This window comes from Girardinichthys multiradiatus, chromosome 1 (assembly GCF_021462225.1).
Source record: "Girardinichthys multiradiatus isolate DD_20200921_A chromosome 1, DD_fGirMul_XY1, whole genome shotgun sequence".
Taxonomy (NCBI): Eukaryota; Metazoa; Chordata; class Actinopteri; order Cyprinodontiformes; family Goodeidae; genus Girardinichthys; species Girardinichthys multiradiatus.
The window spans coordinates 38547131-38566801 of record NC_061794.1 but is presented as its reverse complement, the minus strand read 5'-3'; the positions used below and the strand labels follow the sequence as shown (position 1 = coordinate 38566801).

At 38.9% G+C, this 19671-nt stretch overlaps 2 protein-coding genes across 2 annotated transcripts; both read right to left on the bottom strand.

Moving 5' to 3' along the window:
* Positions 1–4689: 4689 nt before the first annotated feature.
* LOC124866952 (peptidyl-prolyl cis-trans isomerase FKBP1A-like) lies at positions 4690–11810 on the bottom strand. Its single transcript, XM_047363033.1, has 5 exons — positions 11669–11810; positions 11517–11564; positions 10952–11064; positions 9602–9777; positions 4690–5778 (listed from the first exon to the last, which is right to left on the bottom strand). Exons 1-4 carry the CDS (start codon positions 11703–11705, stop codon positions 9646–9648), a joined length of 330 nt encoding a protein of 109 aa, XP_047218989.1. The 5' UTR covers positions 11706–11810; the 3' UTR covers positions 4690–5778; positions 9602–9645.
* A 156-nt stretch (positions 11811–11966) lies between these two features.
* Positions 11967–18514, bottom strand: mfsd2al2 (major facilitator superfamily domain containing 2a-like 2). Its single transcript, XM_047363047.1, has 6 exons — positions 18496–18514; positions 16744–16852; positions 15219–15340; positions 15015–15098; positions 14628–14740; positions 11967–13028 (listed from the first exon to the last, which is right to left on the bottom strand). Exons 3-6 carry the CDS (start codon positions 15285–15287, stop codon positions 12677–12679), a joined length of 618 nt encoding a protein of 205 aa, XP_047219003.1. The 5' UTR covers positions 15288–15340; positions 16744–16852; positions 18496–18514; the 3' UTR covers positions 11967–12676.
* Positions 18515–19671: the final 1157 nt, after the last annotated feature.

Here is a 19671-nt window from a genome sequence, read left to right as displayed (position 1 = left end):
TCTGAATAAAATATTAGATGTTGGCACCTCCACATCATTGCATTCAGTTTTTATTCACAATTTGTTTAGTGTCCCAACTTTTTTGGAATCCGGTTTGTACATAAAAGACGTTTCAATGCAGAAATCTTATGGCCTACACAATCACTGGGAGCAATCAACACTGGAACAATCAACACAAGGAGGAAATGCCACAGTCATTGCAAAAGAAGCTGTTCACAGAGTGCTGTATCCATGCATAATAATGGAAGGTTCAGTGGAAGGAAAAGTGTATGGTCTTTTAAATTATTTGTTTGTTTTAATGGTTTTGTTTTTACTTTCTTGTTTATGACCTTTCCTTTTTGTACTGAGAGGATTTTCCAGCAGGACTTGGTAGCAGCACACTGTTGAAGTTACCAATACCTGCTTTTATTACCAAGGTACCACTGTGCTTGATTGGTCAGCAAACTGCTTAAACCTAAATCCCATAGAGAATGTATTAAGTGATGAGAAACCAAAGAGCCAACAATGCAGATGCTGTTGGTGGTCAGAGGGCCCGGTGGCACCGGTTGTATGGCAGCCCCTCTTCTGTCAGTCTGCCCCAGGGCCGCTGTGGCTACAATGTAGCTCATCACTGTCAGTGTGTGAATGTGTGTATGAAAGGGTGGATGATTGTAGTGTAAAGCGTTCTGGAGTCCTCAGACTTGATAAAGAACTATACAAGTTCAGGCCATTTGTCATTTACCATGAGATGAAGGGCGCTACTAAAGAAAGCTAGGCCTCCTGCCATGCCACACTGATGCAGTAAATCATGCAAAAGGAGTCCCGACCAACTACTGAGTGCAAATACTGTACAGTACACATACTTTTCAGTAAGCCCACGTTTCTGTATTAAAAATGCCTTTTTATTTTTATTTTATTTAATATTAAACATTTTTGGAGAAAGTGAATTTTAGATTCTCATTTGCTGTAAGTCATAGTCATCAAAACAAACAGCAATAAATCCTTAAATAATATAATACTGTTTTTAAATAATCTAAATGGCTTTTAAACTGAATTACTATAATAACCTTTTCAAGGACATTCTAATTTCAGGGCAAAGATGTACTGTTTATACTATGAAAAAATAAACAGAGGTTGTGTACTCCTCTTTTAGTATCAAAGTGATTTTAAATTTGTATTAAGGAAATTGCAGATGTACAGTCAGGGCTTAACACAGTGACTGAGAGCAAGGAAAGCCTCATTCTGGTATTACAAACTTATTCACACATAAAAAAACGATTGTAAAAATGTTTGAAAGCTATTTTCAATCTGGCAAAAAAAAAAAAAGAGCATGAGAGGATGCAAAGCATTGTGCAGAGGTTTTAAAGCACTCCTAATTGCTTAATATTTTCTTTCTACATATCCAGACTTTGTCCTTCTTTTTGTGTCCTTCATTGTTTCTTTAGACTTTACCTGCTTTTTGACTCATTTTCTTTCCAGTACCTGGCCATTACAACTGCTTACGTAATAAAGAAATTGGTACAAGAGTGTCTGGCTTAAAAGAAAGCTATCTAAAGAAGATTAACTGAAATCAGTAACAGTTCTTGCATGTCTGACATCCTAGGCCAGTCCTTCGCTTTTTGTCTTCTATATGCAGGTACATAAAAATAATTTGAATATTGTGAAAAAGTTACATATTTTTTGTTGCTTATTTCAGAAACTGAAACTCATAACATATAGAGTGAAATAGTTCAAGCCTTTATTTCTTGTCATTTTGATGATTATGGTTTACAGATAATGAATACCCTAAATTCAGCGTCTCAGAAAATGTGAATATTACATAAGATCAATAAAAAATAGTATTTAAAACAGAAAATTCAGGCTTCTGAAACATATGTTCATTCGCATGCACTCAATACGTGGTTGGGGCTCCTTTTAAATGATTTAAATAAACTGAATTGAAACTGATTTGTTTTACTGCATCAGTGTGGCATGCCATGGAGGTGATCAGCCTGTGGTTCTGTTGAGGTGTAATGAAAGCCCAGGTTGCTTTGATAGGGTCATCTGCATTGTTGGTTCTGGTGCTTCTCATTTTCCTTTCGACAATAACTCATACAGTTCGCTGGCCATCCAAGGACAATAACATCATGGTCTATCTTTTGGTACCTCTGGCAGTGCGGCTAGGTGGCAAGTCCTGCTGGAAAATAAAATCAGCATCTCCATAAAGCTTGTAGGCAGAAGAATGCATGAATTGTAGACTGTTGCTCTGACTGTGGACTTCAGAAAACACAGGGGACCAACACCAGCAGATGACACGGCTCCCCAAATCATCACCAACTGTTGAAACGTCACACTGGACCTCATCACTCTTCCTTCAAACTCTGGGACCCTCATTTCCAAATGAAATACAAACTTTACTTTCATCTGAATAGAGACCTTGGACCACTCAGAAACTATTCAGTCTCTGCTTCAGGAGTGGCTTGACACGAGGAATGTGACATTTGTAGCCCATGTGTAGGATTCTTCTGAGTAGTGGCTCTTGAGGTGCTGACTCCAGCTGCATTACACTCCTTGTGAAGCTTCTTCAAATTCTTGAATGGATTTTGTTTGACATTCCTCTCAACACTGTGGTTATCCCTGTTGCTGATGCACCTGTTACCACACTTTTTCCTTCCACTCAATCTTCTATGAATACACTTTGTTACAGCACTCTGTGAACAACTAGCTTCTTTAGCAATCCCCTTTTATGGCGTAACCTCCTTGTGGAGGGCAAATGGTAATGGCCTGCAAGGACGGTGAAGTGTTTTGCCCAAGGACACAACGACTGCGCTAGGCAGAGTGGGAGTTTGAACCAGCAACCCAGCGGTTACAGGACGAACCTCTACCACTGTTGCCACCGTCGCCCCGCCAGAGACTGTCTTCTGAGCACCTGTCAAGTGAGCAGTCTTCTCCATGATTCTGTAGGCCATAACGTAACATTTATTCATTAAAAATGCTTTTTTGAAGTTGGTTTGGGTTTTTATCTGTAAATCATAATCATCAAAATTATAACAAATAAAGGTCTGACATATTTTACTCTGTGTAATGAATCTATATATGAATGACAAAAAATAATGAACTGAATTCTCTGAGATGTACCTGATTGGTTTTACAGACTCAGTCATCAATGCACAAAAGTTCAGTCCAAATTTGACCAGTCTATTGCAAATTGTATGCTTCTCCCAATCTAAGATGTACCTACAGCTATAAAATCTAGTAATATCCCAAACTGTGTTTTTAAGAATCTGTGTTCAGGTTAGAATACTTCAGTTCAGTTTTTTTGGAATTAGAAATAATCAAACCGAGTCTAGAGTCCTTAAACAGGGAAACAGCACTTTATCTCTGAAAGAGAAGCTATGAACCAGCGTCTGTGTATGGTCATGCTTCCTTAGAGCGCTTACCAAGTGCAAAACACAAGGGGAACTCTGTCCCAAGAGCCGGGCCTGCAGTCAAGCAATAGAAAAACTGTTCAGGGCACAACTGACAGGTACTTTTTTTGACTGGAGGTGCCGCCCCCTGACTTAATGACACCCTTGGTGGGGAGCCATATGACCAACCCGCTCTGTCTAAAATAAATCTCTTTAAGAAACAGTAAAAATGCCACCAAGGACCTTAGAAATGCATCATCCTTCAATTGATTGCAGTGATCCAAAACCCTAGTCCTACTTACAGTCCATGTTTAGTCTCCCTGTTGCCACACACCTGATTTAAATGCAAGGTTTCTGCAGAGCTTTGAAGACTTGCTGAGGAGTTCATGATGGGGCAGGGCAATAAACACGAAGTACCTGGGTTGGGAACCATTCATGTATTATATGCCAAGTTTCCAGCCATTATTTTATTTAATTCATCTTCCAGGAGTTAAAGTCCTATTCCTGTCACCAAAACTGCTATCAGATGTATTTTCAAAGATTCAACCAAACAAATGGAAGCTTTACAGAACACTGTAGTGTAGAAAACAGAACTGCGATACTTGCTGAACATTGATATCGATATATTCCATGATTACAATGTCTCAGCAAAGTTTTAGCATCTCAGCCACCAATCATATAATTCTTGTGTGGACGTCGATATTTAGGACAGAGTCCATCCAACAGAACAAACACATAATTAGGATGCAGAGTTTCAACGTACTTCAAGTATGGTGTCCCACAAAGAAATGTTATTCACGCAGTCCACAACTTTATGCTGTGATGACAGTGATTCGGTCTGATGTCCAATCTAATTGGAAAAATAACGGCTTTTAGATTTAAAATCAGATCTTTGCCAAATCCTCTCTGATGTGTCAATACCACACTAATTCATCCTTTAACAGCCTAAGTAACTTAACATACTGAGTTTAACAGGCAAAAACATCACCCATTAAAAAGCCTTTAGAAATATAAATCAAAAACACTTTAGAATAAGTGAACAGTCTCACTCCCTAAAATGAAGCAAACTGTCTCAAAACTTCAAAACTGTTGCACTAAATATTTTGTTTTTGACTGAAAATTGTTGGTGAATCACACAAGATGAAGGAAAGTTTATGAAAAACTGATTTTCCTTTTACAAGAAATCCATTCAAGTGCAAAGTTACCTGAGCTGCTTTCACAACAACTGACAGATTGAATCTGCAGCACCAAGATTTAGCCAATAATGAATCAGAGCAACACCATAAATGTTTCAGTGTTCAGAGAAGTGCAATCAACAAGACAGTTTGAGCAGTCAAGAGCATTTTATTGGAAAATATGGTTTGTATACGTTTACTTAATATTGCCATCTTCCAACTTTTGTATCCAAAGCAGAAAAATGTCCATATTCACAGATGTGCTTCAACACTGTTGCCCATAAAGTTGAATAAAATATTTTCCACCTGTTCTTAAATGATTGTGAAAAGGTGATTTGAGATGAGTCAGCATCAAAATGTCATCAATCAATCCCTAAGAAACGGAGTAAAAATGAAACAATAAAAAAGGAATTTGCCTAAAAAGATCAATTTTTCCATATTTATGGGCATCAGCATAAATTTGAGTTTCTGTCAGAAAGTGTGGATGGCACATGAATGACCCTGTTTCCTTTTAGTAAATAAGAAGCTTGTTTCCTTTATTTCATGTCTGTTTTTACTGTGCTCTAACAACATTAAATAACATTTCATAAATGAGGAGAAGCAATGCAGTGTGGTATAACTGTGCACGAGAAAGTTGTCCTTTGGGTAAAATGACTCAAGATCCTCGGATTAAGCACAAGAAGCGGGTCAAACCTTCTTTTATACATTGTAAACATTACACAAATTAAGTCACTTTGAAAACAAAGAACCAACGTTGCAAAACAAAGAAAAACTCACATCTGCTAAGACCTGTTGGTTATTCATGGCAATCTGACTTTCTTTTTTAGACCCCTGTTGGAAATTGCACACTGTCCTGTTTGTCCCACTAGAAAACATCACCAGTGATTCTTGAATCCTTATTATATTCAGGTCAGTTCAAAACAGGTTGTCCATAGAGTGTAAAAATCATAAGACCACAGGAATGATGACATGGTCCTGATGGCAAGTATAGCCAATAATGTCAAATTTAAGTCCAAAAATGAACAAAACGTCTAAATACATACCAGTAACAGAGCAAAATACATGGGACGGGCTCACCTATGACTTAAAGTCTAACTGAAACAGTAATAATGAATAAAGTTTTATAGCAAGTGAGATTATTCAGGATGAATCTGAATGGGCAGGAGAATGAAAAAGTGATTAAGGTCCTATGCAGGAATTATCTTTATTTCCTCCATGTTCCCAGGAGAGGGGTCAACCTGCAACAGAAAAAATACAAGATGATTCAGGAGGAGCGAGAGAACACAAAGCTTGTCCTAGATGTTCCTCTTGATCTCAAACTCTTAAAGGGAATAAAAAATTACATGTGGTCACAACTCATTTGTGCAAATAAAAGACCACTTCAAATTAAAACCACCAGGGGTGGGGTCCAGAGTCCTGGGTCCCTTCTTCTCCACAGTTTATATGATTTGGGTGTGGGGACAGATGGCCATGGAAGGAGGATTTCTCTCTGATGAACCTTTCCTGTACCCTAACAAGGTTCCCAGGAAACAGGAAAACAGCGTCACAGATCCTCCCCACTGTACTCACCAGTGGGCCCGTGGTGCTATTCCACATTTTCTATAGACTGTTTAGTTTACTTTGAACGTGTCAGTTCGAAAATAAAATCATACTCGGATGAGATATTTATTTGACAGGTTTATTAGATTAATTTAAGTGCTGGAAAAGAATTAGAAAGAGGTAGCTACTTTTTAAAACCAGCCTCCTCTCAACTCATGGTCTAGCCTTGTCTGCATAATCTAATATGATATAATCAATGTCTAATAAAACATTTAAAACAAAACACTCATTTCACTTCAGCTCATACGTCATACACACCATTTCTTTGCACTGTGACTTAAACTGCTGCATACTTTGACATTGCTTAATGTCACCATTTAAACCATACCCGGGTGCGACGCATAGTGGTAGAGCGCGTGACCCAAATCTGGAGGCCTCAATCCTTGACGCAGGCATCCCGGGAAGACCTCTGTTGCATGTCGTCCAACTCTCTCCACCCCACTTCCTGTCTGTCTACTTTAGAATAATAAAAAAATAAAGGCCACCCGTACCACTAAATAAATAAATCTATCTATCTATCTATCTATCTATCTATCTATCTATCTATCTATCTATCTATCTATCTATCTATCTATCTATCTATCTATCTATCTATCTATCTATCTATCTATCTATCTATCTATCTATCTATCTATCTATCTATCTATCCACACACACACGGGTTGGACAATGAAACTGAAACACCTGGTTTTAGACCACACTAATTTATTAGTATGGTGTAGGGCCTCCTTTTGCGGTCAATACAGCATCAATTTGTCTTGGGAATGTCATATACAAGTCCTGCACAGTGGTCAGAGGGATTTTAAGCCATTCTTCTTGCAGGATAGTGGCCAGGTCACTACGTGATACTGGTGGAGGAAAACGTTTCCTGACTCGCTCCTCCAAAACACCCCAAAGTGGCTCAATAATATTTAGATCTGGTGACTGTGCAGGCCATGGGAGATGTTCAACTTCACTTTCATGTTCATCAAATCAATCTTTCACCAGTCTTGCTGTGTGTATTCGTGCATTGTCATCCTGATACACAGCACCGCCTTCAGGATACAATGTTTGAACCATTGGATGCACATGGTCCTCAGGAATGGTTCGTAGTCCTTGGCAGTGACGTGTCCATCTAGCACAAGTATTGGGCCAAGGGAATGCCATGATATGGCAGCCCAAACCATCACTGATCCACTCCCATGCTTCAATGTCGTGGTGCACTATGTCCACAGCCCAAGATGTTTTTTGGATACAATCCAGGTTAGCACCCGAACATCCCTTTCAGACAGCTTCCTCTTGCGTCCACAGTTAATCCTGTTGGATGTGGTTCATCCTTCTTGGTGGTACGCTGACATTACCCTGGATACCGTGGCTCTTGATACATCACAAAGACTTGCTGTCTTGGTCACAGATGCGCCAGCAAGACGTGCACCAACAATTGGTCCTCTTTTGAACTCTGGTATGTCACCCATAATGTGTGCATTTCAATATTTTGAGCAAAACTGTGCTCTTACCCTGCTAATTGAACCTTAACACTCTGCTCTTACTGGTGCAATGTGCAATCAATGAAAATCTGACCAGAGCACACAGTTCCAGTTGAGTCCCAGTAGTGTGAACAAACCCCAAATGTTTGCTTCTGATTTCAGGCATGTGCATGACTCCCTAACAGGTGAGCAGCCATTTTTTGTAACCATTCCCTCACTTAAGATCCACACACTTCTAACTTATTGAACGACATGTTTTATCTTAACCACTTTGAAAAATTCCTCAAAGAATCAGAAAGTCATGAGGTACTTCCACTGCAGAAACATTTTACAGGAACAAGTGTAGCTTCCGGCTACCACCCACATTTCCACACAGTTTGCAGTGTTAGTGCGTAGCTTTTTGAACAATAACCCTAATCTCCTACTGGCAATGCAACTGGAGTATTTCACCAGTAAATCTTCAAGGTTGCCTTAGTTCTGTTGTCCACTAATACTGCTCAGTGATCTCAGTCTGTTGAAATACCTTCATGTTTAACAGCCCAATTCTTTCCATTCCAATTGTGGACTTGATGTATTATTTCCTCCTACCTGTGTTGTTTCCAACACCTAAAATTAGGCACACTATAACCTACAGCTTATAACCTGCTGTTATTCGTCTGCGCTCATATATTAAAACAATATTCTGTTTCTCTGTCAAATTGAGGCTAACCTTGTCAAATATCAGAAATCTTTGCTATAAATTCCTTTATTCTAAACAAAAATTCTTCATCAGATTCAAACATGTTAAGATTGAACAAGAACAAAAACCAAAATCTGAACACACTGTTATATATATATGGGTGCAAAATCAAATAATCCAATCAAGAATGTTTATATGCACTAAGCTTATTTCAGAATAAGAGCACTTTGACATGCGCAGAGCTGTCAAATATGCTAAAAACAACCACAGAAGAAGTTGTACTCCTGCCTGTGTTGGTGAAAAAAAACAACAAACACGGAAATGTGTTGGTTCTGAATGCCCAGAATGGACCCGCACCAGGTTCTGAGAGCAGATGAGGTGTTATTGCTTTCCTTAATTAAGCTACAGGCCCAGCAACACATGATGCTGCTCAAATGCTTCACGTTGACATTGGCCACAGATGCGCAGTCAGGTCAGTTCGCCCCAATCGAAATGAGATCAAACAGACGCGGTTCGGATTCTGGATCAGCATAAACCACCCGTCTTGTTCGGAATTCAACGTCTTTCCGATTGAGCCGAATCAGATCAGAAAATTCAGATTGCTGCATTTACATTACGCATTTTTATTACGAATACTTATGTCCATGTAACCATGACTACTGAAACAAGTAATTGAAACAGCGGGGATTATTTTCGCTCACTTTTGTTTGTCAATATCCGCATCAGTTGTTTGTGCTACAAAGTATCTGCACAATATGTCGAGTCACAATCGTCATCGCAATTATCAATGTACACAATAATGCATTCACAAAGGACTGCTTGGATGCAATATTTGGTTCGATTATATTTCAAGTGCCATGCATGCAAATTCTGCATGCCAATAATACATTTAGCCTGTTGGATGACTTAGGCAATTATCCTATGAGGCTAACGACATGTACACTTTTATTTTGTCATAAATATCCTAAACCTGAAGAGATTTTATAAAGAGAAATTTCAGGAAATGTCACTGAGGATGAGGCACCAGGGTCTCAATTGTAGACATCATAGAGAGTTCAGGCTAAACAATCATCCTTAGGCAGTTCTGAAGTTATTTATTCTTCCACATTAACTAGACTACATGAAAAAAGAAGTGTTACTTGATTTAAGAAATAAGAAGGATGCATCTGCAATATTGTGTCTCTCACAAAAAAAAAAAAAACACAAAACACTTCAATGTTTGTCATTTAAAACTACAAACTGCATGCTTCTTGGTCAACATTGTAATTTACATGACATCAAAGATCATGCTGTGAATCACAGTTATTTCCAACTTACCCTAAAAATCTGAGAGGCAATAAACAAAGCGGAGTGCACAGGTTTCAAGCTTCCAGACCAAGCAGTTCCACGTCGAAGGTGAGAGTGGCGTTTGGTGGGATGATCCCTGGGTGACCTTTGCTACCATAGGCAAAGTCTGGGGAGCAGATAAGCTTTGCCCGCTGGCCTACACTCATCTGGGGATAACATGGACACATAACTAATAACTGCTTTTCATACCGGGTCAAACACATGCGAGTAATATATCTGAAACACTCAATTACGATGCACCTTATAGAACCTTAATTCTCCAAAAAAAAAACAAAAAAAACTGTGACACTGGGTGAAACATAAATAAGTCACTAAATACAACAGAAGTGATAAACCACTGCAGTTCCGAATCCAAATAAAAGATTTACTGTTTTAAACAGCTGCAGCCCTCATTTTTGGTGTTTATTTTTTCACAATCTGCCAAAAATATAATAAACTGTAGTAAAGTAAAAGGTTAAGAATCACTGTTGTAAATAAATAGAATCTAAATTAATTTCAAACCAATCAACACAGTTAAATAGCGCTTTACAAAAACCAAAAGGTGATGAAACGCTTCAAAAAAATTGTTTAAACTATTAATTGAAAAACTATAATTTCCTTCCTTCCTGTTTTCATTTCGTACCTGTAAACAACCCATTTCCTAAACCAGGGGTTCCTAAAGTGGGGGTCGGGACCCCCCGGGGGGTCGCAAGACACCAAGTGGGGGATCTCCAAATGATTTTCAGAATCCTCAAAATATGACCCCTGAGGTGTATGGAGGCCCAAAAAGAACAAAATCATGAAATAAATGTGACCGTCCCATTAAATACATAAGTGTACAATGAAATAATTAAATGCACCATTTATTTCTTTTTATAAATTATTGAATTATTAAATCTACAATTATACAATTAAATGCACAGTTAAATAATGTCCCATTAAGAAATTAAAAACAGCTTTTAAATGATGAAATTATAATAAATAAAATTAATTTTAAAAAATTAATTTACTTTAAAATACAGTAATTATTTTGTTCTGTATTGAGTGAAATAATTAGATCTATTTTAGGGTTACGGTTATTTTTCTGGCACTGTTATTTTGGGGGTCACAGCCTGATATGTTTGGGAACCCCTGTCCTAAATCACGGTGTTTGCCTTTAAAGGCAAGTATTTGGACCCTTTGACTCTTATAAAATATGACAGATTATGACCCCTCATCAAACAAAATCAACTCCAAGCAACCTCTTGTTGAAAGGAAAGTAAATCAACCGACTAGACATCCTCCAGGTGTATTGATTCCGATCATCACAGCTTTTATCGGCGGCTCTGGAGTTCTCCTCACCTGAGCTACTCCCTCCTCCCAGCCTCGGATAACCTCCTGATGTCCAATCTTGAATTTAAAAGGCTTCCCCCTGGACCTCGACGAGTCGAAAACTTTCCCATCTGCCAGGGTACCTTCATAAAACAGAACTGGTCACCGTTTTACCAGCGTGAAGTTTTTAATTCAGCCATAGGTAGCCTTCAAGAAGTCACCGAAAGCTAGCGTTAGCTGGGCTAACCTCGAAGCTTACACCAGTTAGCTAACAACAGTCCAACTAATTAACCCCCTAAATAAGAGGTCGTATCAGTCTGTGTCAACGAGAAGCTGATAGCAGTAAGAGTTAAAAACGTGTTCAAACACAAACGTAGCTTATTTTAGTTGAAGAAACCTAGCAAGAAATCTCTTATTATAGTACGAGGCATAGCTTCCTTGCTAACCGAGATAGCCAGCGGTTAGCTAAACAACGTTTTAACTTGTTCGCTCATTTTTACGAACTTGTATACCCTTAAAGACTGAACTGATACATAAAGTTATGCAAAAATAAAAACATGCCGTGTCTAAATCTTTGAGCATTCTTCGCACTCACCGACATAGTGCACCACGACGCGCTGCCCCTTCTTCGGGAATGTCCGTCCTTAAAAAATATGAAATATAGGAGAAAACACAGAAGGTGAGGTTAACTGCTTAAGTATACAGACCATGAATTAAACTGCCAACCAAAACCACTCTTTTTCTCACCATCGCCCGGAGTTATCGTCTCAATTTCTACTCCCATTTTCGCGTTACTGTAGCCTCTCTGTGGACCACCGTTGAAGGCTGGGAGCGGAAGGAGGAGGCGGCGCGGACGGACACGGATGTGGGGCGGGGGGATGCACCAAGTGCTGATGATAGCTGGACCATCATCATTCCTTTGGATTGTGAAGGTTGCTGATCCCTTAATAAGCCATTCTTAATTACCAGAAAAGATTTCAATGTATAACGAATGTAAACAAAAATAAATCAGTTTACAAAGTGTGGTGGTGTGACTATACAGCTTCAACAGCTGAACATTCTGACTTTGTAAAATATGCCTCAAACGTTTTAAATGAAATTGTTAGCCGAAGTTTATTTTCCTTTCATATGTATCACAATTTACAGTCAGTAGTAATATAACATAGCATAACTTCTTGTAGTAATGTCCATCCATCAGTTGGTGTTCAGTATCCATAGTAACCAAATGCTTAACTGGCAGATGAGTGGTGCTATTTTCCAACATTCCTCTTCTCTCAGGTTCATAACCAGATGTTCATCACAGCATCAGGATACCGGTCTTCGCAGCAGACCTACCACAGTCTCACCTGGACAGAAGGATGATGGTTGCTTGCCTGTTTGTTCGTCCAGCTAAGTTCAAACATGTTGCTATGGAGATGATAATTAAGTACAACAAAAGCCCCTTAATTAAGGGTATACATGCTGTGTGTGCACTTGGAGCTGGAAAAAATCCATCCTGTTATCGAGTGGATGAACATTAGTTGGAGAAAGCAGTGGTTCAAGTTGTTTTCGGCAGGTCAGCTCTGAGCTGGGTCTGGAGCCACTTTTACACAAGAGACTTACACAAGACTGAGATTCCATCCTTAAATGAAATGATATCAAGTTTAAACAAAGCTGAAAATAATAAACTGCTGCCACAGATTTTAAACAAGTTATATCAGTGGTTGTTCAGTATCACACCGATGTCTCCTCACCCTACACCCAGGACACCTTGGATCAGACTTGCGACCTTCCACAGAAGGAAACAGGAGCATTACCAGGGAAGCTTTCACTCAGTTTACTTTCTTCTGGGCATTGATCAGGGTGGACTATTGGTTTTTGCCACTGATTATTTACTTGTAACTGAACATGTGATGTTTTCCTGCTGTTTTTTCCATAGGGGTTGCTTGATACAGTTGAGGAGGTTGATGACTTGACTGAGCACTGCTTCCCTAGTCGCTGACAGCATGGTGATGGATCACACTTGTAAGATTTATTGGGCTTTGGGTCATCAACATGGAACCGTTGAGAGGTCGTTGGCAGTTCTGAGTGCTCTCTTTGGTCTGATGATGAGGAGGAGGCTTTCTCACTATGTGGAATATAAAAATAAAAACATTTAGTATTTAGTCTTTCATCACATTAGAGTGTATGTCACCATTGTTCCAAATATCATGAAATAAGCTGCCGACTTAAAAACAAAAGAGTTAAATTTTAAACAAAGCAAACATACCAAATGTTAACATTTTTAACAATACTACATTATTTTGTGCTTTTTACCATTTTTACTTGATGTTGTATTACCCGTTTTTAAATAAGGTGTTTTGAAATCCCCCATGGGGTAATTGTGACATCCAGACGTGCACCAGTATTATTTTCAAACCTGGGATGATCCAGAGCAGCTACTTTCCTGTTAATAGGGTTTTGGTACTTTCTAATTGTACTTGGAAATCAGATTTTTGTCTTCCAAGATGGAAATTCAAGTTGAACGCTCTCTGAATTTAAAATGTTGTCTCAGACGGTTAGAGGTTCATCCCCAGTGAATGCTACAGGGGTGCTAGTCATTTTGCCCTATTGCAATTTCATATTTTTGCAGTACTGTTCTTTTCATGCTTGAATTTCCTAAGAATAAAATGCTAAAATCTACTTGCCAAATAAGGAACCCTGCATTTCCTTACAGTAGATTATTTAAAGAAGACAGTAAGTACCTACAACTCCAGGGTCAGAATGAAATGATGGGTGGACAGTTTAGAAGAATTTCCAAAAAACTAATAACCAGCACTAACTGGAAATCTTTCTCCAGTTTAATGAAAAGAAGGATTGACAGCGGATTATAAATTGATAATAGAAAATTACTTATAAAAACGTTCCCAGCAGGCAAAACTTGATAGGTCCCATGACAGACTGCACCATTTCATACCCCTTAAAAATATTGGGTATGAAACTACTAAAACGTATAAAAAGGCAAAGGAGGGAAATTATCTGCACAAAACTTTAACCTTGTGTCGACAAACAATCCTGTTAAGATCAGTATAAATGTGATCTAATGAACAACAGACCTCATGAAATCATCTCAAAAGCTTCATACTTTTGCTCCTCAATCTGTAAGCCTTTCCTCTCATTAACCGGGTAGGTGTGAAAGATTCCCATCCCAATCAGCAGAAGTGTGATGGGAACTGTTGTGAACAGCACAATCAGCGCTGTCACCACTTCATCACCATGGTTACACGCACCTGCTTTGTAACCCTCAATCCTGCAAACAAGCAAACACTAAATGGAAAATACCAAGTGATGCGCACACATAACAAAAGCACAGAGACTGAATAGAGGTCATGCTCACTGTAAAGTCATGGTTGACAGTAACAGATAGCCATCCTGCCAGCTTATTGCAGAAGGCACAGCCAGAGGAAAACAGAGGGTCTAGGTCTTTAAACAAGGCTTGTCTTGATGCAAAGTCATCTATCACATCTGGGAGCATTGACCTGTATTATACAGGCATAAAAATTACATGTTTGTTTCTGTGAAGACTTCTGAGTAGTCTGAAAAACTAAGTTTCTGCAGTACTCATCAATGGCTGAGGTTAGGTCTGATGAATAATTGATGCGCCCAGCATTCAGTTTTCACACAAATTAGATCTGACAGGTGTTGGAAATGATTTTAGACTTTTTATGTAGTCGAGTGGCTGACTCACCAAGGCAGCAGGAACATGGTCACCACACTGAATCCCATCAGAATGCACATGGTCATGAAAACTGGGAGGTTGCTGAGAACGCAGGCAACTGTGATCACTGCTGGGATGAAGAGCTGCAAGAAAACCAAGAACCTTTTAGAGACAAAAAGAAACACCATAGCTACAGATAATGATGTAAAATACAGGACTTTCAAATTTCTTACAGAAAATCCAATGAAAATTGTGGACTTTTTTTCCCATTTTCAGAAGGAGAAATTGCCACAATGGAACTGCTACTGAAGCAGAAATCTAAGGAAGATTTTTTTTTAAATGTTTGATTTAAATGCAAAATTAAAACATACCAAGCTACTTAAAGTTAATTCAAAATTGCATTAACTTGAATCTTACCAATAGGATCAGCAAGAGGAGCTGAAAATGAGCTCCCAATCCAGCTACATGACGGCAAAACAATGCAAAATTACCCAAAGACATCTGAAATCAAACAAAGAAGAAAAACTTAATGCTCAGGACTTTTAGATGCATGTATGACTTTAAGGTAAGCAACAAGGTTAACAGAAAAAAAAAAGATATGGATGGTGATCTTGAAGCTACCTGAAAAGCAAGTACGCTAAACACAAAGCCGAGCACAAGTCGTTGGTAAGGAATGTGACTTATGAGCATCTTTAGGGAGTTCAGATAAGAAGGTCGTGTTCTGTCATCTGGACAGTGAGTGTCTGGAAAAACAAAAATACATATTACTTAAATTATGATCAAATGTTTATACAAGCGATACTGCAAAAAGGTCGGCTCAATGAAATGTAGAGGGATTTTACAGTGCTGTAAATGGTGTTTACCCCCTTTACATATCTAATCTGTTTTTGGTCTTTTGTCACACTTAAATGTTTCAAATAAAACTGATTGTAATATCAGACTAAGATAACCTGTGTAAATAAGAAAATCCAGTTTTTAAATGATGATTTGCTTTGTTATGGGAATAAAACAATATGAAACAAACCTACGTGGAAAAAGTTAATTGTGCTTCTCTTGGCAGCAACAACTGCCATCAAATGTTCGTGATAACTGGCATAAGTCTTACAGTACTGTTGATGAATTTTGGCCCACTCTTCTTTGCAGAATTGTTTTAATTAAGCCACATTGAAGGGTATTTCATCATAAATAATCTTTATGAGGTGACAGCACACCATCTTAATCAGATTTAAGTCTAGACTTTGACTAGGCCTCACAAAAACCTTCAAATTTGTTTAGCCAGTCAGAGGTGGACGTGCTATTGTGTTTAAAGCTATAAAGAGATAGTCATACATTCTCCTTCAGGATTTCCTGCTAGAGAGCAGAATTCATGGTTCCATCATTTACGAGTCAGCAAAGTCTTGAAGCAGCAAATTAGCTCCAGACCATCACACTACCACCATCGTGTTTGATTGTAGCTTTGAATTTCTTTTTCTGAAATCATGTGGTATTTTTGTGCCGGACCTGATTTGTGGAACACCTTTTCAAATGTTCCACTGGTTTTTTTGTAAGTTTACAAAAGTGTTTCCTTCGAGTCCCAAGGATCATCAAGATGTTTTTGGTAAATATGAGAGTCTCCTTTGTTTTCTTGTTGTCCAACAGTAGTTTTGGCTTTAAATCCCATGGATGCTATTTTTTCCTAGTTTCCTTTCTATTATTTAATCATGAACACTGACTTTTTCAGAAGCAAATGAGATCTGTGGTTAATCTGGCTTCTTTTCTCACCTCCTGGATGAGTCGTTGATGCAGTCTTGGGGTAATTTTGGTAGGCCAGCCACTCCTGGGAAGGTTCACTTCTTCTCCATGGTCCACTGGAATCTGGAAGGCTTACTTTATATCCTTTCCCAGGTTGATAGATTTCAGTAACTTTGTTCATCTGTTCTTGAATTTCTAAAGATTGAGTTGCTTTTTGAGATATTTTAGTCCGATTCATGTTGTCAGACAGGCTTTTTTAGGTGATTGCATTATTCTAATCAATAATGAAATAATTATTTGAAAACTGCTTTTTATATTTACGCAGGTTATCTTTGTCTGATGTTAAAAGTTGTTTTGTTACAAAACGCAAACAGCACTTTATGTAGCATTTTATTTATAGCGTCTGACCACTGACCATGCTGGACTGACTCATGCCGCTGCTCCCTCACACCAAAGAACAGAACCAGGCTGCTGAGGAGAAACAAGCCACCCGTGACCCCAGCTGAGGCCAGGAAAGCCTTTCGCTGGAGGTAAAATAAACACAAGGAAGTGTATCTCATAATTAATGCATGTTTTGTGGTCTACAAACGCAAAGTAAACATAATCTGGCTTTTTTTTTTTTTTTTGCTTGGGAGGAAATAAACGTTAGGAAAATTCAGTTTTTTGTAGACAGAATAATGAAGGCTATTCGCTTCAAATTTGGTGTCTGTGTAAGAAAATGTATAAAAAGATAAAACAGCTCCCAAGAGAAAATGTTGAGTTAATAATTTGGCTTTTGTTTTCACACAAAACAATACAGTTTTAAAAGAAAGCACTTTTGTAAAAAAGTAAAAATAAAGAAATTAATATATACACTCATTGGAAAAATAAAGTTTCCGTAGCTGTCAGTGGAAAAAAGAAATGTAACAATATCTTGAAGAAATCATTTGGTCTGTGTCCCACATTGTTGTGTCTTCTTTATTGTTTCAAAATATACCCATATCATTACCCCTCCACCACCATGCTTGAGAGTGACTTTAAAGTGTTTATGCTGATACTCACCGGTCACTTTATTAGGTTCACCGTGCTGGTTGGACCCTCTTTTAACTACTGAACTGCCTACTACTGACTACTTTTCATGCCATAAATGCAACAAGGTGTAGAAACATTCATAAAATTTTTCTTTTAGTTTTTAAATCAATAATATTTTAAACCTAAAGATTAACTCCTGTGTATTGCTAGGATGGACCATCTAAAAACTCTTTATGAACAACAGTAACAATTAAAAAAAGGTCTAAAAAATGCTCTGTGCATACAACATTTAAACTACTGACGAGTTTAACACCTCTCATCATTTCACCACATAATGTTCTGGTGGACGAATTTGCATACTGGCATTCACAGAGATGTTAGTTTTACACTTTCCACCCACTTGAACATTTTTTAAGATCTATCACACCTGAACTGCTCATAATGTCCTCAGCAGGGTAAGATGCAACATAAAACCCAAGCATGTACCCACATTTATTTCTTTAGGTGCATTGATCAGGCTTTTTTCTGGTTTAACAGATTAATGAACTGCAGATTTACTTTTTATTCTAAAGAGTGTAACACATAAATCTAATAAAATATCGGCAGTTTTTTTGTTATAGGTAGCAGTTTTGATTTCATCAGAAAATCAAGAAATCACAAGATTTTCCCTATACTTCCCTAACCCCTATCTGATTTTCAGCTAACTTAACAAAATGCATCAAATGGCATGCTGTAGGCTGAGGGATTTATAGAGTGATAAGAGTTCTTAGTTTTGATACATTTAATAAATAGTAAAAAATGTATTATTGTGCAGTATTTGACCTGCTAATCACTTATCACAGCTGAAAAATTAGAAAACTGGCAGATTGATTGGTGCCTTTACATTTTTTTTCTAATTTGTATGCGGTTTCCATGTTTTCAGTGATACCCAAAGGACCTTTTAATGCAGACTTCTACAGAGTGATCATATAAATGGTTTTATATTACCAGCATCTCTTTAGGAGTAGTACCTGAATGCAATAATCTGTGTTCAAGCCAGTAAATTATAGGGTAACAAGATCTCCCTGGGACCATGTGAGTACAATGCCAGCACAAAGTTGCCAAGCCTGCTCTATAAATATTAGTTTAAACTAATCTATATTTAGTGCAACAGTACCGTTTCATGTAGAGTGCACTTTGTGGCACTGATGACCCGTGAGGTGTCTGATGGACCTGGTCCAGATGCTCACAGGCCTCCTGCTTCTCAGTGTTGTACACAGACACGACTTGTCCCTGAATCACTGACACCAGCAGCATCGCCATCATCTCCACGCTCATTCCTGGATGAAAGGACGGCAAGCGTGCAGAGAGGTCTGCTGTAAATACACTGCCAACATCCCTGTTAAAACCGCAGGTAATATGAATTTTACCTGAAATTTTGGATGTAATATGCATGTAGGTATATATATTTCATTTCAAAGTTTCCATCTTCAGTTAAACATATAGCCTGTACAATTCAACAGAAGAAATAAAACAAACAAAAAAGTCTGTCAGGGGAAAACAAAAAAATATATATAAAGAGGTGCAATAAGCACCAACAAGTCCAACATGCACCGGGAACAGGTCCGACTTAGTACCGGCAATGCAAACCAAACTCCTGCTCCAATTGTACAGAGACCGGATGGTCCCTAGTAAAGGGCCAACGATTCCATACTCCCGGAGCACCCCCCACAGGACATCACGAGGGACACAGTCGAATGCTTTCTCCAGGTCCACAAAACACATGTGGACCGGTTGGGCAAACTCCCATGAACCCTCGAGTACCATGTAGAGGGTATAGAGCTGGTCCGGTGTCCCACGGCCGGGACGAAAACCACACAACTCCTCCTGAAGCCGGGGTTCGACTATTGGCCGGCAGGGCTGCCCTTTGTCACCGGTCCTGTTCATAACTTTTATGGACAGGATTTCTAGACGCAGCCAAGGGCCGGAGGGGGTCTGGTTTGGGGACCAGAGGATTTCGTCTCTTCTTTTTGCAGATGACGTGGTCCTGCTGGCCCCCTCTAGCCAAGACCTACAGCATGCGCTGGGATGGTTTGCAGCTGAGTGTGAAGCGGCTGGGATGAAGATCAGCTCCTCCAAGTCCGAGGCCACGGTTCTCGACCGGAAAAGGGTGGCTTGTCCTCTTCAGGTTGGAGGGGAGTTCCTGCCTCAAGTGGAGGAGTTTAAGTATCTCGGGGTCTTGTTTACGAGTGAGGGAAGAATGGAGCGGGACATCAACAGATGGATCAGTGCGGCTGCCGCAGTAATGGGGATGCTGTGCCGCTCCGTTGTGGTGAAGAGAGAGATGAGCCGA

Bases quoted from the DNA above. Each gene is read 5' to 3' on its own strand.
- LOC124866952 (XM_047363033.1), bottom strand. From the start codon at position 11,705: ATGGGAGTAGAAATTGAGACGATAACTCCGGGCGATG. The intron at 11,565-11,668 runs GTGAGAAAAAGA...ATATTTTTTAAG, and splicing joins GACGATAACTCCGGGCGATG to GACGGACATTCCCGAAGAAG. The intron at 11,065-11,516 runs GTGAGTGCGAAG...TGTTTTATGAAG, and splicing joins CGTCGTGGTGCACTATGTCG to GTACCCTGGCAGATGGGAAA.
- mfsd2al2 (XM_047363047.1), bottom strand. From the start codon at position 15,287: ATGCTCATAAGTCACATTCCTTACCAACGACTTGTGCTCGGCTTTGTG. The intron at 14,741-15,014 runs GTAAGATTCAAG...GTTTTCTTGCAG, and splicing joins TCCTCTTGCTGATCCTATTG to CTCTTCATCCCAGCAGTGAT. The intron at 13,029-14,627 runs GTGAGTCAGCCA...TATTCCACATAG, and splicing joins ACCATGTTCCTGCTGCCTTG to TGAGAAAGCCTCCTCCTCAT.